The sequence below is a fragment of the Squalius cephalus genome, assembly GCF_949319135.1.
Source record: "Squalius cephalus genome assembly, chromosome: 24".
In the NCBI taxonomy this organism is placed as follows: Eukaryota; Metazoa; Chordata; class Actinopteri; order Cypriniformes; family Leuciscidae; genus Squalius; species Squalius cephalus.
In genome coordinates, this window is record NC_137145.1 from 11,293,600 (window position 1) to 11,319,353 (window position 25,754).

The 25,754-nt window shown below is 37.3% G+C and overlaps 1 protein-coding gene across 1 annotated transcript; it reads left to right on the forward strand.

Annotated features, from left to right (window-relative positions):
• Positions 1 to 1,339: 1,339 nt before the first annotated feature.
• Positions 1,340 to 24,130, forward strand: trim37 (tripartite motif containing 37). The gene is made up of 25 exons (XM_079862348.1): positions 1,340 to 1,461; positions 2,136 to 2,216; positions 4,765 to 4,866; positions 5,525 to 5,565; positions 6,060 to 6,176; positions 7,313 to 7,400; positions 7,582 to 7,704; positions 8,545 to 8,668; positions 8,758 to 8,825; positions 9,131 to 9,255; positions 9,541 to 9,591; positions 9,690 to 9,771; positions 9,871 to 9,947; positions 10,039 to 10,218; positions 12,237 to 12,351; positions 12,886 to 13,083; positions 13,443 to 13,579; positions 15,729 to 15,811; positions 17,027 to 17,203; positions 17,328 to 17,618; positions 18,608 to 18,772; positions 19,963 to 20,155; positions 20,817 to 20,932; positions 21,255 to 21,407; positions 22,654 to 24,130. The coding sequence occupies exons 2-25, from the start codon at positions 2,196 to 2,198 to the stop codon at positions 22,710 to 22,712; spliced, it is 2,886 nt and encodes a 961-aa protein (XP_079718474.1). The 5' UTR covers positions 1,340 to 1,461; positions 2,136 to 2,195; the 3' UTR covers positions 22,713 to 24,130.
• The last annotated feature ends 1,624 nt before the right edge of the window (positions 24,131 to 25,754 follow it).

The window sequence follows — 25,754 nt, forward strand, 5'->3', positions numbered from 1 at the left end:
ATAATGTTGTGCAGACATTTCAGCAATAAACACTATTTACATAGGACTTTGTTTACTTACAAATGAAAATATTGGTATAAAGCTGTGCATTTGCTCACCTAAAATGAATGTGCAATTCTGTCATGGTGGCCACAGGTTGTACACAAATAACTACTCCGTCTCCAGCCAGGATAATGTTTTGCATTTGATTGTCAGCATTACACATAACCAATTTAATCGTGATCCTGTTGTTACTTTTAAAACTGCCCCAGATGTAACTGTAACAGGTACTTAGCAAAACACTATATTCTTGTGGAAATAATTGGTTTCATTTACAGTAATGATGTTGATTTATGACTGTGTGATATTTTAACTGAGTTGCTTTATTTATGATGTAAATATAACCTGAGGTGTGTTATTTTGCTGTCTGTGAATGATTATTTATCACTTTGTAGCAGCATAATATATCAGCATAGCATAATGCTGACGGTAGAAATAGTCATCGCCATGTTTTTAACCCTATGGCTGACAATATTTGGAAAATCATGTACCTTTCTTTTGTACCGAAGCATACTCTAAATGTGTGTAAAGTTGAGTACTGTATCAGTGCTGTATTTATGCATGGGAAGTGAGATTCTAGTGTTCCTAACTCTGAAATGAGTTGATTTGCGTCTCATTGGGTATAGCCTGAATCTAACTGTTTAATTTGCACATGTTCATAAGGGACTTTGATTTAATGAGCCATCAGATCCATAACAGATCTGTAGCCCCACCAAACCCGAGTCTCGTACGATGGTTCCTCTGCACCTGCAGGCCTCCAGAGCTTCTCAGTATAGAATGTAGGTCGACTCGGGGTCTCTCTGGAGAGACACTTCAAGTGATTTCTTCACTCTACATTTACACTCATTATTCAGTCAATATGTAACAATTTGTGTTTGGTTATTTTAAGCATTGATATAACGTGTTGTATGAGTTATTAGTATAATTTGACACAAAAAAGGCCATGACATAACACCTAAACTTTATTAGTTTGACCTGCTTCAACTTTTACTGTTACCCTAGAAAACAAGTACATGCGGGCATCGATTTGATATAAGTTTCTAAATGTGATACATCAGTTAGGTATTTAGTTACAAAAACGGTTAAAAGGACTGAATAGTCATGAATAAAATATTTGATGTTGGCGCTTTTGAGTGGGCGTGCAAATTCTCCAAATACTCCGCCCACTCCATATGCTAGTTTGTAATTGGTTAATGCTAATATCATCGGCTACCAACAGTGAATACGATTGGTGGATACGGTCTCCCATGGTGACTGACACGGTCTCCCATGGTGACTGACGTTGACATATAGGCGCTTTCGCTGCTTGCTGCTAGTCCATAAACAAGCAGTCTGATGCTGCAATACCTGTTCATAAAACACTAAATTAATAGCGTTTGATGTAGACAGTCGGATTGACGGATCTGAGTGCAACATTAAAAGGTAATTGCATTTTGATGGACGCGAGGTTTTTCTACATGGTTAACAGAGTTTTGAGCAACCCTTCTAGCTAACTTGCTAATATGCTAACCTGTGCTACATCACCTGCTAGAATGTATTTGCGCTAATATTTTATTTGAACAGGTTATCAATCGTTTTTTGTCCTCTCTGCATTGGTATTGAGTTTTATGCTCGCACATGAAGATTATTAATAGTATTATTATTTTTGGTGAATGTGCTCCATAATTATCTCAGTTATTATTATTATGCAGATATATTTAATAGATGACAGCGTTTGTTATTAGTTGAACTGGGCGTGATACTGACCGTCTGTGGGTTATTTGATTTTTAAAGTCAACCCTGACCACTGAAAGCTTGTATTTGATGCGGATATGTTCTTTTATAACATCATAAAGGCCTCCAGTTGATGTTGGCAGATGTTTCCTGCAGTTCATTCAATGTGTTTTGGCTATCTGCGGTCATACAGTAAAGCTCACACAGATGCATGTCTTCTGCCACTTGTCACATCAGCTCTGCGTTGCCAGACATATTTATAGTAAATCTGGGAAAAGTCTGAAGACTGTCTTTTATTTGACTAGCAGACTGTGTGCATGATACTACTGCTATAGTCTTCAATAATGAAATGTGAGCATCTCTGCTGTCTGTTTTTACCTCAGTGAAAGCACCAGGATTCTCCTGTCAGATATAGTTGGCTGTAAGAAGTCAAACTGGCAGAGATGGATGAGCAGAGTGTTGAGGTATGTTTACTGTGTGTGTGTTTTATACTAACAGGTACCAAGTTTTAAAAATGTTTTATCAGAGACAAAAACTTGACATGGAACATTAAATTGAACTTTTACCGAAACAGGAAAAGTCTGTCACTATTTACTCACCCTTATGTCCAATGTGAACAACTTTCCTTCTTCATTGGAACATAAAATGCGAATTTATTAGGAATATTCTGAACACTTTTGTCAAAATTGACTCAGAACTCCCAAATTCAATTCAATTCAAGATTATTTGTATAGCAGTTTTCGCAGTGGATATTGTTTCAAAGCAGCTTTACAATAATGCTTAATTCAATGTTACAATTTAGGAAGTATTTTGTATCAGCCAGAGATGAGTGTATGAAAGTAATGTCCATATAGAGCTGGTAAGTCCCGCCCATCCGTAAAACCCCAAGTGGACCTCTAGGTTGAAAAATCGTCAATGCAAGTGAATGGGAGAACATAATTATTTTCTGGTCCCGTTTGAATTGTGCCATGAATGTGAACATATGTTGTCTGTGAATTTTTTATATAATGTTTCATGTTATGAGTTTGACAGTTTAAGGTATGATTCTTCGGCTAGCAGTTGTGGAAAAGACATAACGAGAAAGACTACATGTCGCCTATGTGACGTCACCACATAAAGTTGACTTACCCGTGGTTTTCGCCAACCTCAATGATTTTGTCCTCTCCCTGAAAGAAGGCGGTGAAGTGCACCAAAGACACAGCCATGTTTAGCGGGATCCGTGAGCTAGTGTCCGTGTGCTAGTGGTGGTGACGTTTCAAACGCGTCGAAAGCAGCGAAGAGTTGTAGTCCACAAAGTGCTCTCACACAAAGTCTAACCGTATCAAACTTCTACACGCTAAATTGTAGCATTCTTTACACGAAAAGGTATATAAAAAATTCACAGACAACATATGTTCACATTCATGGCACAATTCAAACAGGACCAGAAAATAATTATTTTCTCCCATTCACTTGCATTGACGATTTTTCAACCTAGAGGTCCAGTGGGGTTAGCGGAAGGGGGCGGGACTTACCAGCTCTATGGCAGTAATGCACAGCTATAATATAAGTTAACGTTGTATATTCAGTTAAGTAGACACAGCAAATTTGTTAGGCTGCAATTATAACTTGTGATAGTAATGATTACAACAATATAAGGATAATATTACAATTAAGGATAATATTTGATAGTTTTGTATATCAATCCACAAGTGCTGTCATCTGAAGTCTAGAGGTAGAAGAAGAATTAGCGTAGCTGCTGTTCATAGCATTTTAGGCAGAAGATGATCATGATCATTTTCCATACTGGCGTGATGAATCCGATCTTTAAGCAAAAAGAACTGGATGAAATATTCGATTGCTACCGATCCACAATCTGATTTCTGACTTGTGATGCAGCCTGAATCATAATCACACCGAGTTCGTTCGTTGGCCAGAGGAGAACTGGCCCCCTGACTGAGCTCCATTCTGTTACCTGATGGAGTTTGGGTTTCTTGCTATTGTCGCCTCTGGCTTGCTTAGTTGAGGACATGTAATATTCAGCATTATTAGTGATTTGACTGCACTGACACTATTGGATGAGAACTGAACTGAGCTGGACTATTACATCACTGAACTGACTTCAGCTGACCACTATTTTCTTTTAGAGAAAAACTCTGTTTGCATCATTGAATTATTTGTTAAAAGAAACTATGTGAGGATGAGTAAATAAAGACAGAATATTTATTTCTGGCAAAACTGTTCCATTAAGAACATAAACTAAGTATATTGTGGTAAATATATTGTTAGTGTTACGCTAATAAAGTCATGTGTTCATGTATCAACTAACAAGAAGCTCATTACATGTTGTTTAAAAGTTGACAGAACACTATCCCTCTTAATGCCCAGTACACATTGTACGATTTTGGGCTGTCCCAGACGAAAGATGACCAATTGTGGCGATTTCATTGGTCGTGGCTAAACGGTGGTCCTACGTCATACAGTGGGAGAGGTGCAAAGACGGCTGTTGTCACGGTCTTACAACCAAAGATAGCCTGCGATCATTTTCAATTTAGCATGATCATCTCACAGTGTTTGCTGCTACAACCTACGTCTACTAACTAGCCAATAAAAATGCAACATGATTACATGAAATGTCGTATTGATCAATGCGACATGGCGCTAAAACTTAAAGCTACTTACCTCCATTTGCAAAACTGGCATGCCAAGATGGCCTCTTTTCCCTAGCCATGACCATGTCCATATTCTCCTCTTTCGCATCCTCCTCTTTTTCGCACATACTACAATTCCCAAAGTGTGATTCATCTTGCTCTATTTGTTTACCACTAGCGCATGCTGATGACGTGTTATTCTTCTATACCAACTTACGTCACAGCCTACGATTCAATAAGTGTCATCATCGTACAGTCTACCTACGTCATACCAAGTTTATTAGATCCATGTTGTACAGTGTGATTTGTAATGATCATATAGGATTGCCAAAAGCAGGCATAAGTTTGTCTGAATTGCCTCTTCTCTTGCGTCCCTCTTCAGAGTATTGCGGAAGTCTTCCGCTGCTTCATTTGCATGGAAAAGCTGCGCGATGCCCGTCTCTGCCCTCATTGTTCCAAACTCTGCTGTTTCAGCTGCATACGGGTGAGCAAACACGTACACACTCATTAACACACAGCCAAGAGGAGCTCACAGTGTACCAGAGCCCTGTGTAATGAATCAATACTCCCTGTGCTCTCTTTATTTTCACTTGACAGGATATGAGTATATTCATATAACGGGATTTGGTTTAAAAACATTTATTAAGTATTTTTTGAAAATAATACACACTTCAACTTTAACTGTGGGTCTGTGGCCGGTTGCATAAACTGTATAGACTAGTCTTAAATGTTTCTTAAAAACGTAAAGTTCTTAAACGTTTTTTTTCCCCTCAAGACTGGTCCAAATCAGTTCCATAAAAAGGCTGTTTGGTCTACTTTGAAAAGGATAAGTAACACTTATTACCTCTTGTCTAACTGCTAGTTGGTCAGACTAGTTCTTAAGACACAGTCATAACATAGTGGCTAAGTTTATGCAACTGGCCCCATATCTAAAAGATTATAGTTGTTTTTGCCAAAACCATTTGTTTAATGAGCAGTATAAATGCTTTTTAGATGCTTTCCATGTGCATTTTGAAAAGAATCCCACTAATAAAACTCTTAAAATGTATTTTAATAATTGACCTTTTACTGATTCAGAGTATAAGCCAAGCTAGCATTTATAAATGAGTACATTTTGTTCTTTTTGTTTCTCTTCCTGGCAGCGATGGCTGACAGAACAGAGAGCTCAATGTCCCCACTGTCGGTAAGTTCTGAGGTTCAACTTCAAATGATTCTTTGAGCTCTGACAGTCTTTGGAGTAAATCTAGAGGATTAAGTATTGATTTTTCTATTGTTAGAGTTCATTTCAGGGAAGCATTGATTAGTTACATTAAAGAAACCACATCCAAAAAAACTTTAGAAAACTGGACCAGAGCCATCTGATATTTGGCAACAGAAACACACTTACGTAATTGCCAAAGCAGTTTGAAGTGCGTTCAAACTAGAGCTCTATAATTAAATCTCAAACACAAAAACTCTATTATCAGGAGTGCTGGAACAGATCCATCCCTGATACTCGTTTCTGGTTGATTAAAAAAATTTAAAAAATACAAATGATGACAGTATGGTAGAACCAACTTGAATCCAGTTTGCGACACTGTCCTCTCTTGATTTAAAAAAGTGGGAATAATAATAATAATAATAATAAATATGTATATGGTCCTTTTGGCTAATACAAATTCTAAATGTTGAATTCAGAGCTCCTCTTCAGCTGAGGGAACTGGTCAACTGTCGCTGGGCAGAGGAAGTGACTCAACAACTGGACACACTGCAGCTCTGCAACCTCACAAAACATGAGGAGAACGACAAAGACAAGTGAGCCATACACTTATTCGCATTGAATATTTATGCTATTCTAACGGCTGCAGTGCGGTGTTTTTCCAACATGGACACTTTTGGTCCTGTTAAATAACTATTTTTATAAAGTAATGTTTTTTTTTAAAGAAAGAAATTGATACTTTTATTCATCAGGGACACTTTACATTAAATCGAACAGAAAACTACATTTTTTTTGTAACATTATAAATGTCTTTACTATTTCAAATAAATGCTGTTTCTGAACTTTCTATTCTCCAAAGATTCCTAAAAATGTATCACCGTTTCACCATAAAAATATTATACTGCATTACTGTTTTCAACATTGATAATATAAGAACATTTTCTTGAGCACCAAATCAGCATGATAGAATGATCATGTGACAGTGAAGCCTGAAGTAATTATGCTGAAAATTCAGCTTTACCATTACAGGGATAAGATACATTTTATACACATATATTATATTTTACAATGTTACCGTATTCACTGTACTTTTGGTTAAATAAATACAACCGTGGCATAAGAGAGTACTTTCAAAAACATTAAAAATCATACAAGCCCCAAACATTTGAACAGTAGTGTCTATACAATTAATACTTCTATATATTAATCATTGTTGAGTGTCTGTGTGTGTATAAAATTTATATTGAATTTAAAGGGTTAGTTCACCCAAAAATGAAAATTCTATCAATAATTACTCACCCTCATGTTGTTCCAACCTCTTAAGACTTTCGTTCATCTTTGGAACACAAATTAAGATATTTTTGATTAAATCTGAGAGCTGGATCATTTTTGATCAAGTATTACATTTTGATTTAAGTATACAAGTATATATAAGTATTGATTTTCTTATTAATTTCACACTTTAAACACATTAAAGCTTTTAAAATGTGATCTTTTTTTAATCATAGATTTAAATATCTAGACATAAAAGGCATTTGATTAGCAAAAATATGATAAAAAGTTTTTTTATATAGAAAAAAAGATATGCTACAGAGAGTATACTGGATTTTTCATTTCTGAGTCTCCTCTCATTTCATCAAATAACTAACTAACTAAATGACCAATTAGTGTACACTTTAATACTGACTGCCAGTGATACTCTCCTTACTCCGTCATTCTCTCACCCTAACAGGTGTGAGAACCATCATGAAAAGTTGAGCGTGTTCTGCTGGACTTGTAAGAAGTGCATCTGTCACCAGTGTGCTCTGTGGGGAGGCATGGTATGTGTTTCTGTCTTCAAAACACATTAGTCAGGCTGGTGGATTACATCAATGGTGTCATTTCCTCCTCAGATGAAACATGACTGGTCACACATAGGAGCATATCATCAATGAATAACACTGCACCTAACGATGTCAGTTAGTCTCAAACAGGAACTTCCCTGTCTCCTCCTCTCCACAGCATGGAGGTCATACGTTCAAACCCCTGGCCGAGATCTACGAGCAGCATGTGACGAAGGTGAACGAGGAGGTGGCTAAGCTGCGGCGCCGGCTGATGGAGCTCATTAGTCTGGTTCAAGAAGTGGTAAGCACCCTTGCTTCTCATTCACGCCCACTCGCAGCATTTAGACGTGTTTAGAGTTGACAATTCATAATGGATGTTAGTTTACCGGCCTCAAATGCCTTTTAGATGGAACTGCTAATGACAAATCAAATGTTATCTAATTACATGTATTCCTGGTTTGATAAGTGGCGTTTTACATAATGCGTTACATAATAAAGACGTTTTACATAATGTAGAACTCCAGGATGCCAAGAAACCCACATACATCCATCAGTTACTGATTATAGCTCACTTTTGAATCCTACGTCAGGTGATTGGCCAATAGAGGGCGCCATAGCACATGTATCCACAGCAAATTAAGATATTCAAGATGCACTACATGGACAAAAAACATCTAGTGGAAAGTCTTCCCAGAAATGGAAGTATTAATGCTGAAGGCAAAGCTGAATTTTCACCATTATTACTTCAGTCTGTGAAGGATCAGTGTCACATGATCCTTCACAAGTCATTCTAATATGCTGATTTTGTGCCCAAGAAACATTTGTTATTATTATCGGTGTTGAAAATATAGTAATACATTTTTTTAGGGTTCTTTGGTGAATAGAAAGAACAAAAGAACAGCATTTATTTTAAACAGAATTTAAAAATATATATATTTTAATACTTTTCTGTCCCTTTTGATCAATTTAATTGATCCTTTCTGAATAAAAGTATTATTTCTTGCAAAAAAAATGAAAAATCTTACTGAGCCCTAAATATTGAATGACAGTGTGTTGGCCAGTAATGTGAATACAACTAAGTTAAAGAAACAAGGTCAGAAGTATTCTGTGTTAATTTAATCGCATTTTCTTTGTTTTTCAGGAGAAGAACGTTGAGGCGGTGCGTGGGGCGAAGGATGAGAGGGTGAGGGAAATCCGGAACGCTGTGGAAATGATGATTGCTCGACTTGATAATCAGCTCAAGAACAAACTCATCACGCTCATGGGTACAAGCATGCTTTTCTTCTGCCATCGTTTTCATATAACTTGATCTTTGAGGTAATATTGGTCTAATGTAGTGTTGCTGCACCCACAGGACAGAAGACCTCTCTGACACAGGAAACAGAACTGCTGGAGTCTCTGCTGCAGGAAGTGGAACATCAGGTGTGTGCAGTACGAGTAAAATAATACAGACATGCAATGTGGTCCAAGAGTCTGAGACAATCAGAGAAACTTCAAAATATATTATTTTATTCTTCTAAAATTAAATTAGAATTATTTTTCAGATGCTCTATTACTAAATCAAATAAGCACATTTGACCAACAAAAGGAGGACGAACCAAATACTAAGTCATTCTAAAAATTAATGTTGAAGTGTCAGTTCAACTTTTCACTTACATTATGTTGATTGAATGAATTTGTAATGGAAAAAATAGCATTAAAGTGTGACGTGTGTTTACACCCTACAGCTGCGTTCATGCAGTAAGAGCGAGCTGATCTCCAAGAGTCCAGAGATCCTGCTTATGTTCCAGCAGGTTCACAGGAAACCAATGCAGTCTTTTGTCACCACTCCTGTCCCACCAGACTTCACCAGGTATGCACATTCAGATACCTGTTATACTGCCACTTCAAGCTCACTGAGATCTCATCTCTGCATGAAGTTATGTGCTCTCTGTGACAGACTGTGAATAATGAAAATTCTCTAGGCTAATAGAGCCGTTCAATCACGGTGTCAGTTTGTAGGCAACACGGTAGGCTACTTCACTTAAAATAACGCTCCTTTATTTATAAATGAATTGATGTTTGTGGTCAACATTTCTTGAATAGACTTTCCCTCTGCAATATAAATTGCATGCAGTCATATCTCATTTCTTCTCAGTGAGCTGGTCCCTGCCTATGACTCCAGCACTTTTGTTTTGGCAAACTTCAGGTAATGACTCTCCCTTTATCTCTCTTATTAATTTATTTCTTAAATGGTGCATTAGTTCTCTTGCGTGACTTTAATTGTTGTTGTCTTGTTGCCCGAAGTACTCTGCGGCAGAGAGCCGACCCCGTCTACAGCCCCCCGCTCCAGATATCAGGCCTTTGCTGGAGGTTGAAGGTTTATCCGGTACGTTTGTCACAAGTAACATGGAGACAAATTGAAATTCAGATAAAAAAAAAAAAAAAACCTCTTCCTATTCTCACAGACTTTGTTTTTGTGGTTTAGGATGGAAATGGAGTTGTTCGGGGAAACTATCTCTCTGTTTTTCTGGAGTTGTCTGCGGGGCTTCCTGAGACATCCAAGTAGGCCGCACCCCCCGATCTTGTCCTCTCATCTTGCTGCATAGTCTCACAAATAACTTTTTTCATGCCTAACTCATTGCATTCCCTCTAGATATGAATACAGGGTGGAGATGGTCCATCAGGCCTCCAGTGACCCCACTAAAAACATAATTCGAGAGTTTGCATCAGACTTTGAGGTGGGCGAGTGCTGGGGGTATAACAGGTTCTTCAGGTTGGACCTTCTCGCCAGTGAGGGATACTTGAATATGCAGACTGACACGCTTGTGCTCAGGTGCGAGCTTGCATATTTATATTAGACCTTTTTATAGCTCTGATAGCTCCTTTAATATTAAAGGGGTCATGAACTGCATTTTTAAATAAAAAATTATAATGTTCATTGAGGTCCATTTATAATGTTAGCAAGATTTTTGCATCAAAAAACATCCTAATTTAGAAGTAATAGGCAATTTTCTATCCTGTTTTTGACCCTCTCTTTGAAACACTCCGTTTTGATAGGCGTGCCGCATTCAAGACTTGGAAGTAAACGCCCACTGCTATGATTGGTTAACACCGTGTCTACACCAGACGCAAGCGACGCAACACAACAAAAGTAAATAGATCCCATTATAATCACTGATGCTGTCTACACTGGATGCGGCACGATGTGACAAATTCCTGAGGGTAAATTGATGCCTCGTTCTATTTCTGAGGTACTTCTTATACTAAGGACAGTTGGATTTGCAGTGGTCGCTTTGTCACGTCCGGTGTGGACACAGTGTAACAGTTTTGCAAAATAATTTTCAACGTCCCCGCTACACGTGTGGAATCATTTTGAAAACTTCCGATGTTCGCCATACATGTTCCTGATCCCGAATCAGAAGACAAACCTACACCTCAAATAACAGTTTGGTAATTAATATCTTTATTTATATTTATTCCTTATGTATTTCTGAGGTAGTATTGTATTTTATTACATTAAATTAGTGTTGAAATGGCACATAGTTGAATTTTCCAACTGTGAAACATTTATGTGCATTACATCATTTTGGGAGATTGGTTTCAATAAAAGCTGTTTTTGGACTAACAAGGAAGTTTTGAGTTCTGAAACTTATTTTTCAGAGTAAAATTACCAATATGTCAAAAGGTCAAGGAAATTCATGACCCCTTTAATATAAATATTTAAAGGGATAGTTCACCCAAAAATGAAAATTCTGTCAGTAATTACTCACCCTCATGTTGTTCCAACCCCGTAAGACCTTCGTTCATCTTCGGAACACAAATTAAGATATTTTTGATTAAATCTGAGAGTTGTCTAACTCCTCCATAGGCTTCTAAGGGACTGAAACTTGCTGGCCCAGAAAATGTATTAAAGACATCGTTAATATAGTCCAAGTGACTCCAGTGGCTCGATCTTAAGTTTATAAAGCGAAGAGAATACTTTTTGTGCGCAAAAACAAACAAAAATAACGACTTTATTCCACTTTTCATTTCCTTCTCTCTGGGCCTCGGGTCTTTTCACGTAGTGTTTAAGCGTAGCGCGTCTGTGTTGCACATCACCACGTAGGCTCACTATTGGCCGACGCTGGTCATGTGTGATACGTGGTGACGTACAACACAGACGCGCTACGCTTAAACACTACGTGAAAAGACCCGAGGCCCAGAGAGAAGGAAATGAAAAGTGGAATAAAGTCGTTATTTTTGTTTGTTTTTGCGCACAAAAAGTATTTTCGTCGCTTTATAAACTTAAGATCGAGCCACTGGAGTCACTTGGACTATATTAACGATGTCTTTAATACATTTTCTGGGCCAGCAAGTTTCAGTCCCTTAGAAGCCTATGGAGGAGTTAGACAACTCTCAGATTTAATCAAAAATATCAAAATTTGTGTTCCGAAGATGAACGAAAGTCTTACGGGGTTGGAACAACATGAGGGTGAGTAATTACTGACAGAATTTTCATTTTTGGGTGAACTATCCCTTTAAGTTCATTTACTTTGCACTTGTGTTAGTTATTAGAGCCTTTTGACACAGAAAGCATAATTGTGTTCAAAAACTTCTTAGATGGAATTTAACTTTGAAGTTAAAATACTTTAACTTTTGATTAAACAAAGTGTCTTAAACGTGGCATTTATGCCAAAAATACAGAAAAAAAGGTGGGACTCATTGAAACGCAAATGGATTTAAGAACACGTCTTGTGTGAACCATTGTCTCTGCTTATAGAATAATCATTCAATGTATCAGATAAAGGGGTGTATCCAGTGTATGCTGTCTTGTTCATTTCTCATGCTCTGCTTTTTCCATTAATGTCACAGGTATCAAGTGCGATCACCTACGTTTTTTCAGAAGTGTAGAGATCAGTATTGGTATATAACTCAGCTGGAGTCGGCCCAGTCCAGTTACATTCAGCAGATCAACAACCTAAAAGAGGTCAGTGTTAAAGATGCAGTTATGTGTAGTTCTATGTAACCCTGAAAACAGCCTCCTTAGGATCTGGCTAGAAGAAACTGCATTGCTTTCTTCTATACAGACTGAAGCCAATGTATACATTTACTTTTCATGTAATATTAATGCTTTAACATGTAATGCCTGTTAATGTTTTTAAGCTTAACTAAATAGATAGTCCACCCAAAACTAAAAAATTCTGCCATCATTTACTCACCCTCATGTAATTCCAAACCTGTATGACTTTCTTCTGCGGAACACAAAAGAAGATATTTTGAATAATGTTGGAAAGAGAATGGCTCCTATACTCTGCTTGATCCATACTATGGAAGACAATAGGAACTGAAACTGTTTTCTTTCCGACATTATTCAAAATACCTTCTTTTGTGTTCCGCAGAAGTCTTGCAAGTTTGTAACAACATTAGGTTGAGTAAATGATGACAGTATTTTCATTTTTGGGTGGACTATACCTTTAAGATGTGATGTATGTTGCTTATGTTCTGGTATATTTCTGTTCAGAGGTTGGCCATAGAACTGTTCCGTCGGCAGAAGTCACGGAGTTCGTCTCCACCTGATCGGCGTCTCTGTCCCACAACTTCCTCCGAGAGAGACTCTCGTCAGGGGAAGAGCTCCTTGCTGGAGGAAGGGAGTCAGGCAGCATCAGTGGGGACGAAGGAAGATGAGGATGAAGAGAAGACCCAGCATGATGACTCTAATGTAAGGCCTGCTAAGAGCAGCATGATGACGTTCATAGCTACTTTTATTTATTTTTTTTACTTCCCTTTGAGAACTAGAAAAGTACAGTTTTTTTTTTTTACTCCTATAAGATATTATCCATCATTTCATCATAGCCACATCTTTGATTACATCTCTTACATCATCATCCTCTGAAAGTAGGCTGTGTTTTTAGGCATTTAACATTCACATCAGAGTACATTCATTGTGATCTCTAAAGAAAACAAGCTTACATACTAATGTAATGTAGTGAACCTGCAGATTTCTGTGCTTGGAGCTATTTGATGTTATATTACGCACATTGGGATCAGTTTGATGATGATGTGTTGATGCAACGTTAGGAGTTGTCTGACGGGGACCTGGAGGTGGACTGTCTAACTGGAGACGAAGATGTCAATCCTCTGGATGGAAGTAGCACCTCTGGGAGCTCCACAGCCACCAGTAACACGGAGGAGAATGACATTGACGAAGAGACCATGTATGTACAAGATTTAAAAACAGCCTTACTAAAATTTCAGAATGTGCTTTTTAAGCAGAACCACTTGACTCTAAGTGATTTTATCATGGATGTTAGAGGCATAATTCACCCAAAATATGGGAATATTCTCTCAGCATTTACTTTACATGTTGTTTCAAAATTGTATTTCGTTCTTTAACTCGCTCAAAGCTATTGTATGGTTTCAGAAGTCTAGTGCATTGGAAGTCATATGGACCATTTTTTTGGACTTGACAGTCTCCGTTAATTTTCTTTTATATAGAAATATGCTGCTTGGAGATTCTTTTTGAAGATTTTTATTTGAAAAAAGAAAAGAACGGCATGAGGGTGATTAAATAATGACAGGATTTTCTTTTTTGGCTGAACTATTTCTTTTGACCCAGGTAAAATCAGGTGATATAATTGTTATTAACAGATTTATGCCTCATCCAATGAGGTTTTAGAGACCGAATTATTTTATTTTAAAATATTTATTTTATAGTAATTGATGGAAAACACCACTTGATGAAAGTCACAAGCTTCACTGTGGTACGTATGTCGATAAAGTAGATCTATTGAAAGTGTTTCTGGCAAAATCGTGATCAGCTCTAATAGCAGTACTCATCATTTGTTAGGTCACATCCTTATGGTGTGGTAAATACTAGTGTACTAAAAATATTGCATAAGAGATGGTGCTTTGTGTGCCAGAGGGTAACAGCTGTATCCTCCCCCTGACTGGAAAACACAGTTTAATTAGGGCTGCTCCCACAACTGTGACAGGAAGCCCCTCGCGCACTGTGTTCAACCAGAGAAGAGCTGTTCTTTCTATCCTGTCCTTTCACGATCTGAGAAAATGAGCACTATTGGCAGCTTTGACTTGTGTAGGCTCTGTGAGAGTGCTCGTGTTTCTGTAGTGAGGTGTTGGAGTCAGAACCTCACATGTTTCTGCTCATGCTGCCGGCTACCGCCTGCTCACACAGCTCTCAAATGCACACACTGCTCCAACCAGATGAGACGAATGAGTCATCAGAGCCTCTACCTCCTGCTTACAAATGCTCGTTCTCACAGAATCTCTTTTCCGACGTGCACAGCACACACACAGCTCTTGTTCTCAGGCCCACGCACATTCTCTCACACCTTTGACTCCATTTGCTCGAGTGTTTTGTGTGTGCCCATGGACTAACCGTTGCCCAAATATCAGAAGCCCACTTCTTCAGGATAAAGTAGGGGAGAGAGGGAATATAAGGTTAGGACCTTATTATCATATCAAATGCATTTTCTGTGACCGCTTGAGATTGCATATTTTTGATTTGATTTGATTCGATTTGATCAGTGTGTGTTAAAGCACAAAAAGCTTCTTTTTTTTATTTTTTATTTTTTACTTGCAGCATGTTTTTAAGATTTTTGGATGTGCTTCACGTGTTCTTCACATGAGCTTCACATGCATCCTGATGTCACTCAGGCAAACCAGAGAAGTCTCGATTGGATGGCTATTTTCATTTAAAGCCGCACAATCCCTGCAATGTACATACACACTTTTTTTCAATATATAAAGAGAACCCACAGAATCAGTGTTTTTTTTATTCTATATTTAATAAAATTTAAAAAATCCAATATACAAAGATATTTTTATTGGTGGGGCCAGTGCAAGTACTAGCAGGGTAAGCAAACATTTGTTCGATGTATCCGTGTGGAGTCGAGGATCTCAGCTTCTATAAATACTGTAGTGGATCAGCAAAGTACCGCTGGAGAGGACTGAGTCATCACACGGTTGAGCCTGAGACAATGGTGCATGTGTTAACCTTACACACAGACACACACACATACCCACATATACATACATATTCAGCAGTAAGCTTGGAGCAGAACGCTATCAACACCCCCTGTGGAGAAGCTTATTTCAGACCGTACCACTTCTCACTATTAACAGGGGGAGCCACGCAAATGAATTTAAAGCATGTGGCGATACGCTGGGGACATAATGCCCGGCCACGCCTCATTTAGCTCCATTGGGATCCAATTAATAATTTCCACACATACACCAAATATTAGAGCTGATCTGGTTATGCATTGTAGTTTTGTTTACTTGCTGCTGACATTCCACTAGTACTAGAGAAATAATACAAGTGTGAATTGTTTCCATCTGTTGTAGGTCTGGTGAGAATGACGTGGAGTACAGTGGGAATCTAGACCTTGAGGAAGGTGAATTACCTGATGATGTTGCCGGGGCAACAGGTGAACCAGATTTTCTCCAAGTGCCCTCACTGATACTAATAATGCTGTTTCTCTAATGAAAAGCGAATGTCATGCATATGGCAATCTGGTGTGTTGAAACACTTGGCTTTGAAGTGTCATCGATTGCGACACGCTGTTAATCAGTTGTAGTCATGAAACCGAGCCAAATTACCATATCAGCCTTTGAGGATTTACTGCAGAATCTGCAGTTTAAAACGCGGTTAGAGCGTCTGCTGAAAGACTGTTAGTGTTCACTCAATCGAAATGACATTTAATAATTCCCTAAAAAAACTTTTAACTAGAACTATAATGTTTTTAGTGTTGAAACAGCTGAGCTGTGTTAAAGTCGGCATGCAACTGAAGTTGTGATCATCGTTTGAGTGAAACTGCCTCTCAAACGAGAAACAAAAAATGTAGGATGGGACTTGATTTTGTCCATCGGAAATTGATTGGATCGTTGGATTGCTGTCGTCTGTCGAGTGACAGGTTGCTGGAGGGGAGGGGAAAATTATTTTTATGAAAGTTTGTGCATGGATAAGTCATTTATAATGAACAATGCAATATTCCATTCAAAATAATAATTGTAAATTTTGATTTCATGGGGACTTCAACTAAAACTAATAAAACTGGTAATTGAAAAAAGAATCTGAAATAATCTAAAATATAAATATATTAAATGAAAAACTTTTATTATTTAATTCCAGGTAATTGCCATGGTAATATTTAAATTACTTTAAGATTATGAACTAAAACTAAAGCTAAAATTAAAAACTTGAAATAAAGTTATTAATAAAAATATTATACTAATATTAATTAAAATATTAATTAGTACTATAAACGTATATTAATAAAACTAAAATAAAACTGTAGCTGAGAAACAATTTATATTTATATAACACATAATTTACATAAACACATTACCACCTTCTGGTGTGCGTAATAAAAAAATGAAGAAAAAGAATTCAACATTCCATTGTCAATTATTCCTGAGTTATTTTAGACAATATTTACTTAAAATGCATTCAGATTGAAAAAAAAAACAGACATAAAATCAGCATTATCCATTGGTATAGTCTAGTACTTTGTTCCTGTACTTTTAATATCCCTAATGGCTTCCACCTTTACATGCTGCTAACCCACTGACTACAGCTTCATAATACTACCCTTACACAAGCTAAGTCCTCTGTGTACTAACTGTCTCCCCCTGCTGGTCAGGAGATTCGGGTGCCTGTGCCCGGGGCTCAAGGCGTGGGGCAGGTGCAAGTTCAGCCAGCCTCCTGGAGATCGACCCGGTCATCCTCATTCAACTCTTGGACCTGAAGGACCGCAGTCATGTGGAGTCCCTGTGGGGGATGCAGCCCCGCCCCCCTACCTCTCTCCTCCAGAGCCAAGGTGTCAATGATGTCATCAAAATGGAGATTACAATTATTCAACATAAACTTGATAACACCCTAAAGTGTCTGTAGCATCTAAAGTTGGTATGATTCATGACTCATTAACCATTTTTGATTGACAGCCGCTGCGGTGCCCTCCCGTAAAGAGCGTGAGCGTCGCCCTCAGGCGGTGCGTCGGTCAGCCCCGGACTCGGGGGTCCTGATCAGACTGAAGGCTCAGATGGCAGAAGTGCGCAGTAAGATGTCAGACGTGAAAGGGCAGCTGGAAGCTCGCAGTGGAGCCGGTCGAGTCTCCTCTCAGGAAGCCTCGGTCCACGAGCAGGGCCCCTCCATGGACTCCGAGATGGGACCCAGTCGCAAACCCAGTGAACTGCTCTTCAAAGCGCCCATTTCATCAAGACACTCTCGCAGTGGTATGCACTGAGCTTTTTTTTTTAAAGGTTTATTTTTGCCATTTTGGGAGAGTGAACGGTGGGATCAGGAAAGGCCTCTGAGCTGGAATTCTGATTCGGGTCGTCCGAAGCACAAATTGTCTGAGTGCTGCCCATGAGGCTGTCGGTTCCATCAGCAGTGAGCTAGTTACTCCTCATACATTTATGAGTAGATGATGCGTAACACAACCATTGTTTTTTATATTAACATGAAGATTAGATTTTAGGTTAAAATTTTATGGATTTGTTTGTGTCATTTAGGTGCCTTTTATAAAAAAAATTGTGAAATTAATTTTTAAAAGGACAGATATTCTATGTAGTCTTTAAAAATTTGATGAGCTCCTAAAACTGCCTGCGTAATGATTGTTAAATAATTCGCAAAATGCTGTGTAAAATATTTTTAGATAGAGTGTAGCATATTACACTGCACGAAATGTCAGAATTCAGGCTGTTTATTATATAATATATAGGTATTAATTTAGTATTGATGTAGAGATATCAAAATCACTTTAAAAAAAAACATTACCATCTACAGGATATTTTGAACTTTTTGTGTACGCCATTTGTTCATATTTACGCTACTGTTCAAAAGTTTGTGATCAGTAAGATATTTTAATTTGTTTTAATTTATTTTATTCAACATTTTTATTTAGCAAGGACGCACTAAATTGATCAAAAGACAGTAATAAATTATTATTCCAAATACTATACTATTCCAAATAAATGCTGTTCTTTCTATTCATAAAAGAATCCTAAAAAAAAATGCATCATGCGGAAATCCGGTTTCCACAAAAATATTCATTTGAATCAGATATTTAATATTTCACAGTATCTCTTTTTTTATCAAATAAATGCAGCCTTTATGAGCATATGACACAAAAATATAATAACATTTTACAGACCCCAATCTTTTGAATGGTAGTGTGTATTGTTGTAGATTCAGCCTGGCTTTGTTTGGGTCTTTGTTTTAGGGGTGAAGAAGGCTGGTTCTCCTAAGCAGGAGAGTGTGGGAGCGCTGGGTGGACTGTCCCTGCGCCGGACTGTGGATGCTGGAGAGAAGGAGCTGAGAGGAGCAGGCCGAGAGTCCCCTACTGAACCTGCTCTGTGTCCCAGAGAGGGACCCTCCTCCTTAGATGGTTTGTACACTACTCTGTTCATCTCGTAATTATTGAAATGTAATGAGAAACAATCAACATACAGTAGTAGACTCGTTATCCGCCATTTATCTTGTGAGAAAAGCACACTGCATGCTGCTTTTCAGCATATTGCACAAGTAATGCTTTTTACTGAGAGGCCATGTCAAATTAAAGGTTTATTTCACCCAAAAATGAAAATTATTCCATGATTTACTTGCCCTCAAGCCATCCTAGGTGTATACGACTTTCTTCTTTCAGAGTTATATTAAAAAATATCCTGGCTTTATAATTGGAGTGAATGGTACTTTAGATTTTGAAGCCTAAAAAATTGCATCCATCCATCATAAAAGTAATCCATACGACTCCAGGGGGTTAATAAAGGCCTTCTGGAGCGAACCGATGCGTTAACATTATAAACTATAATCACTGGCTTCTGGTAACGGCCGTACGCGAGACTAGTTCCGGTGGAAGAGTGACCTCTGACCCGATGTAGGATGTTGGAGTAGCGTAAGCTTAGGTGAGGGTAGACGCCGCTCGGTTTAAGCCAATAGAGCTGGGCGACAAACTCAAGCTCCTCCGACATTTATCTTTACAAATTCTCGTTTTAGACTTCTAACTCGTGACCAGAGCTTCCACTTTCGTCAGGTCAGAGGTCACTCTTCCACCAGAACTCGACCTGCGTAAGGCCGTTACCGGAAGCCAGTGATTATAGTTTATAAAATTATAAATATGGATATTTTTCTGGAGCTGTATGGATTACTTTTATGATGGATGGATGCACTTTTTTGGGCTTCAAAATCTAAGGTACCATTCACTCCAATTATAAAGCTTTGAAGAGCCAGGATATTTTTTATATAACTCTGATTGTGTTTGGCTGAAAGAAAAACTCATATATACCTAGGATGGCTTGAGGGTGAGTAAATTATGGGATAATTAATTTTTTTTGTGTGAACTAACCCTTTAACCCAACCAGCCTAATTTTACAGGGCTTCCTAAAACTAGTCATTCAGATAGAGGCTCAAGCTGGTCGATTATGAAAATATGTCGCTTTGCCCATCCCTAGAAGCAACAATAGCTATGAATAATCTGAAAAGATTAATTTGGGGAAAAGCAGACTTCTGGGAAACTCAACCCTGATATTTCAGGGCGTATTCAAATGGTCTGAAATGACATTTATCTGTGTTTTGCAGGCTCCCTGAAAGCGCGCAGTGTGCAGAGTTCTCCTCCCTCGCTGGGAAGCAGCTCCTCGTCCTCCGATAAGCCCTCTGGCTCCAAACACGAGGAGCTGCTGTACGGAGCTTCAGCTTCAGACCTGTTCAGCATCACGGCTCTCAACGGGGCGGCTGCACCCGCCACCAAACAGCGCAGGACTCCAGCCGCTGGGTAATGCACATAAAACAAGCCATCGCTGTGTAATTGTGCGTTTCCATTCATGAACAAATCCAGTAATTGGGCTTGATTGAAGGTTGCCGTTTTTATACCTAGAATAGACATTTAAATGCTGATGAGATCCTCAGTAAAGGTGCGCTGATTTTAATTTGTCGTAATTTGTTACATTCAATAGAATTATCATAATCTGAGTTCTATTCTGATGCTATAAATCAGTGGATGTCTTTGTATTAACTCGAAGAAAGAGACTTTATTGGGCACTTTTGCATAGTTTTTTTCCCCTCCACAGTGAATATTAAGGTAAAATGACACACAATAGCTTTCACAATGCTAATATTTGGCTCTGTTTAAGTTTTGCTGGTTTATGGGTTTGATTTTGTTTAGTTTTTTGTTTTTTTGGTTTGGTTTCACGTTAAATATTTGTCATACAATAGCTTTCACCAGGCAAATTTTTGTTTAGTTAGTTTGTTTCATGTAAAATAACAAGCAACATAAGCCTGGTTCCACGGACATGGCTTAGATTAAGCCAGGATTACTCCTTAGTTCAATTACGGCTTTGGTTTAGTTTGTTAGTTTGTTTTCTCTTTTGTTTTACACAAAATAGCATGATACACAATGTTTTTTTTTATCATGCTAATAAGATTGTACCCCTCAGGCCTGGCCTGCTGACAGACAGCTCTCTGAACTGTGATCAAGAGAGTGCCTGTGAAATCCAGTCACTGCTGTCACTGGCTGAGCCATCGTCCTCTTCCTCCTCACGCCCTGATGAAGGTGAGACATGAAGATCCGCTCTCAAAAACATGGGCCATAATTACACTGCAGCATGTTATATTTGTGTTACATCAATGAGTCATTGCACAAACGGTGAAGGAACGCAGTCATTCAACTGCATATAAAATTAGACGTGTTCTCAGGATTTGACAGTTCGTCATACTCCTAATGGCCCAAGGTTACCGTCAGGAGGCTCTTGAGTAACACTCCCTTATCTGATGCTTTATTGCAAAGGAAATGAAGCAGAACTAATACCGAAAAACACGTGTTCTCAGTGCTGATATCTGGCAGTTCATATGAGCGCATGGTCATCTGTCCTCAGATCTCCTCAGCCAGAAACAGCCTCACCGCGTTCTGCCGAGCATGAGCAGTGACAGCGAGCTGGACTGTGACACGGAGAACGAGAACGAGGATGAAGTTGTGTCTCTGGAGGCTGGAGACTGTGCGTTTGACACCAGAACACTACCCTGCCCAGGTTTATATCTCACACTTCACTGACACTGCTAGCTCAGCCACACTTGACACACTTGACTGAACTTGTTTTTTCATGATCTTTTTGATCTAAAGGCTTAGGCTTATACTTCCTTTTTTTTTTTCTCTCTATTCAGGTCAAATTGAAAATTTACCTTGCATTTTTACATATGCAAATTAGGCTCAATCTCATTAAAAATGAAGCGAAAAATTGCTCATTTATAACAAAAGCAATACACAAGTGCACCTTAAATGTTTCATAGATTTTATCTTTATATCAATTATTTATCCTGTTTGTTCATTCCTCCATCTCCTTTTAACTCTTTCCCCGCCAGCGTTTTTTTTTTTTTATGTCAAAATGTCATAATTTTCACAAAAATGTCCATGGCCCCCAGAATATTTTGTTGTATGAATATCTGAACATGATATATGTCAAAAGAAAGAACAGAGCCTCTGTTTTAAAACAAAAACATTTGATTCTAGCTTAATGCATTCTTTTTACTCAGCTCTTGAATGTGGGTTAGTTTCATAAAAAAGCAGCATTTTGAACAAAAAGCTGAGAAAATCACTTGTTTCTTGTTTTTGATCTGGAGATTCTCTTCTCTTTCAGAAAACGCGCACTGTACGGTACTGTATAGCAGTGAAAACTCGGAAAGCTGGAAAATTCAGTCAATGGCTGGGAAAGAGTTAAATGTTTATTAATTTGTCTATTATACCTAAACTGATTTAACCCTGTTCTTAGCATGAAAACAGCCTTAAATGCTGAAAACAAATTCCAGAAATCTATCTGACAGTTACAAGAAATGTAATTTAAGAATGTCAATGTCACTTCACTTGGCTGTTGAAGCTAACCAGTTCTAATTTAATTAATAATATATATTTAATGTTTATTCATTTTGAGGATTAATTTTGATGTTTTCTAAAATTTGGTAGTTGAGGATGCAATTTTTTTGCAGTCAAAATGGTTAAATCCAAGAAAATCATGCTTTTTGCCTGTATATCTCCCCTTTTAGTAGAGTGTTATTCTATATTAGGGAAACACTCAATCACACAGCCTGTATGTTGAATAAATGTAATTACGTGCTTTGTTAAAGTTTAAAATAGGTCGGCCACCTGTCTAGCCTCTGATTATCTCTGTGTGTGGGCCTGACTGCACCAGCTTATTCTAATATTCCAGTATTGTGACTTTCGTTCCAGCGACCTGTGTGTGGTCTGCTGACGTCCTGTCTGTGTGTGTGTGTCGTTCTCAGGCGAGCAGCTGATCCCTGATGATCTGAGCTTTGTGTCTGGAGAGACCACAGAGAGGTGATCCGCCTCTGAAGTCGTCAGGCTCTGAATGTGCTCCTCACAGTTATGTCTGTGCACTTACTTTATGTTAAGATAGAACAGGAATATATGTGCTACTGTATATGTTATTTAAGAGAAACACAACTTTCAGGATTTCTTTTTTTTTTCCTCTGCATTGTGAAATGCGTAACATTCCGTTATAAAGGTGTATACATTTATGTGTGCATAACTAGATAATCATATATTAAAGTTGTATACTACATTTCTTTACTTTTGCAATGCTGCTTATTGTCATAATTTTATAGGGCGTTGCCAAACAGTTGCCCTATTTTTTTTTTTTTTTTTGAATAACTGAGTTTAAATGTTTTGGCACATTACGTCAGAATGTCAATACAGATGCTGCTCTGTTACCGATTCATGTGGCTTTATATTAGTGAGTTTTGTAGCTAACCCCTCTTCAGCTGTGTAGTCCACAAAGCATAGCTTTCTATACCCAACACACATTTACATTGACTAAATGTCTGCAAAAAGGGAACATGGAGCCGATACAAGTTCAAATCATTTTCTAAATTTGATTGTTTTTTATATATATATATATATATATATATCAAATAAGCAGTTATTACACAGCTCAGTTACAAGCATTAGTGAACTTATTAATGCTACATTCCCATTTTTGCTTGGTGTTTTTGTTTTTTTGTTTTCCCCTTTTTATTTATATATCTCCATGTTAACGCCTATAAGATGTCCAAATAAAAGGCAGTTACATACTTAAACCAAAGTCTCAGGTGGGTCCATGTCTGTTTTTAGCCCCACGCAGGTGGTATTTTGCGTCAGAACTGCTGGAGTGTTTGTGTGGTTTGTTTTGAGCTCAGACACACATTGATGACAGCTGGATATTACAGCGTTTCTGTTGTGAATAGATGTGGTGGCGTCATGAACAGCCGGGGAGTGATGCACTTATATTCATCTGAGGTCACAGTGTTGCTCTTTGCATGGTCAGCTTTCACTCAGTACGGTCTGTTGAACGTGTGAATGTTTTGTTGAAAAGTGTACTTGCTTTCGCTGTTTAATCTTTGGCTTAAGAATTAACAACAGGTCAGTGCTTTATACAAATACTTTTTTTTTTTTTTTTTTTTCTGCTTCCCCTCCAGCATGTTTATAGTCTCTGCAAAGTCTAAAACAATGAAGACAGTGTTCCTTGACTGTTCAATATAAATCTAATGCTTTGCTTTGTGCTGTAATAATAATGTCCTTATTTTGATGTTTTATGTTTCATATGAGCAATAGAGAAATCTGCTTACTGGTTTATTTCTCTAGCATATTTTTAAAGATAGTTTGTGTTTGGAAGGGAGGGAGGCTCAAAACAACCTGGAGTATATTCACAGTATGTACTGTATATTTATCTAAATTAAAATCTGAACAAATAAAAGATGTGATACTATTAAATACTTTGTTTTCTTCTTCTTTGAGTCACATCAATTGCAATGTGTTAAAGTGTACAAAAAAATTACAGGTCCAATGTCATCCCCAAATAAGAATTATTATATAATATAAAATGAAAATGTTTTATTTAAGATGTAATAAAAATACTTATATTGTTTGTGTAAAATTACATGTTGTATTCATACTTTTTGGACTTTTTATTTCTTGGCATTCCAATTTTTCTCAAAGATGATTTATTATTTTTTGTTTTATTTACTCTATTATTATTTTTTTAATCAGCATAAATTAAATGCCTTTACTATACCACTATATACATGTTCTTCATATAAAAAATATATATATTTTAACTTTGTTTATTGTTAAAATGTTTATAAAAATGTGATTCTAAATATGATTCTAAAAAACGATTTCTAAAATGTTAACTATATTTTATTTATTTTAGATTTTGAGGTGAAATATGACCTGGATTTCAGCCTAAAAAGAATTATATAATAAAATATAATGATTTTTTTTTCTTTTTTAAATATAAAAATATGTATACGTGTTAAATTAAATTTAGGTAAAAAGAAATTGTGACAATTAAGCAGATTTTTATTATTATTATTATTTAAAATTAGTTTGATTTTTTTTGGCATTCAAATTTTTCTTAAAGGTGATTTATGCTACTGTATAACGTTTTTATTTTTAAATCGGTATACATTAAAAGTAGGGCTGTTAAACGATTAATCGCGATTAATCGCATCCAAAATAAAAGTTTGTTTTTACATAATATATGTGTGTGTACGGTGTATAATTATTTTCTATATATAAATACGCACACATGCATGTATATATTTAAGAAATATTTGCATGTATATACTGTGTATATATATTTATATTATATATAAATATTTTATATATAAATAACACATTTTCTTAAATATATATATGCATGTGTGTGTATTTATATATAGAAAATAATTATACTCCGTACACAGACATAAATTATGTAAACACAAACTTTTATTTTGGATGCGATTAATCGTTTGACAGCCCTAATTAAAAGCAAATACATTTATTATTATTTATAAATACACTTTATAAATATAGATTTTAAGTTTATTTATTAAGCTAAACTTGTTAAAAAGTTTATTATAATTGTCATAAACATGATTCAAAATCGTAATGATTCTAAAAATGGATTATTTCCTGCTTTATATGTTGGGGGTGAAATATGACCAGGATCTGGTTTTGGTGAGATTCACACACTGACTGCTGTGTCATGTGTGTGTGTGTGTGTGCATGTCCATTGCCTGTTTGCACCTGCTGTCTGGTCTAGTCTGTACACTGTGCAGTGCCAGATCAGTGCTGTGTGAGAATAAGCCCAGCAGTGTTTATGTGGATGAGTGCGTGTTGGCTCTGATTCGGTCCTCTTCACATCCGTTCCCTCCACTCCTCCAGCACCTGACTGCCAACACTCACTTCAGTCTCTTTGAAGACATGTTGTGATGGATCCGTGTCAATCTTGGGATTCTGATAACACCTGGTTTGGCCTATACATCCTTTAACATTCCCAGCTATTTAAGCCTCTAAATGTGTGTGTGTTTTGTGCCGTCATGACCGATCTTCAGGCAGTTTC

Bases quoted from the DNA above. Each gene is read 5' to 3' on its own strand.
- trim37 (XM_079862348.1), top strand. From the start codon at position 2,196: ATGGATGAGCAGAGTGTTGAG. The intron at 13,084-13,442 runs GTAAGGCCTGCT...ATGCAACGTTAG, and splicing joins CCCAGCATGATGACTCTAAT to GAGTTGTCTGACGGGGACCT. The intron at 18,773-19,962 runs GTTTGTACACTA...TGTGTTTTGCAG, and splicing joins GGGACCCTCCTCCTTAGATG to GCTCCCTGAAAGCGCGCAGT.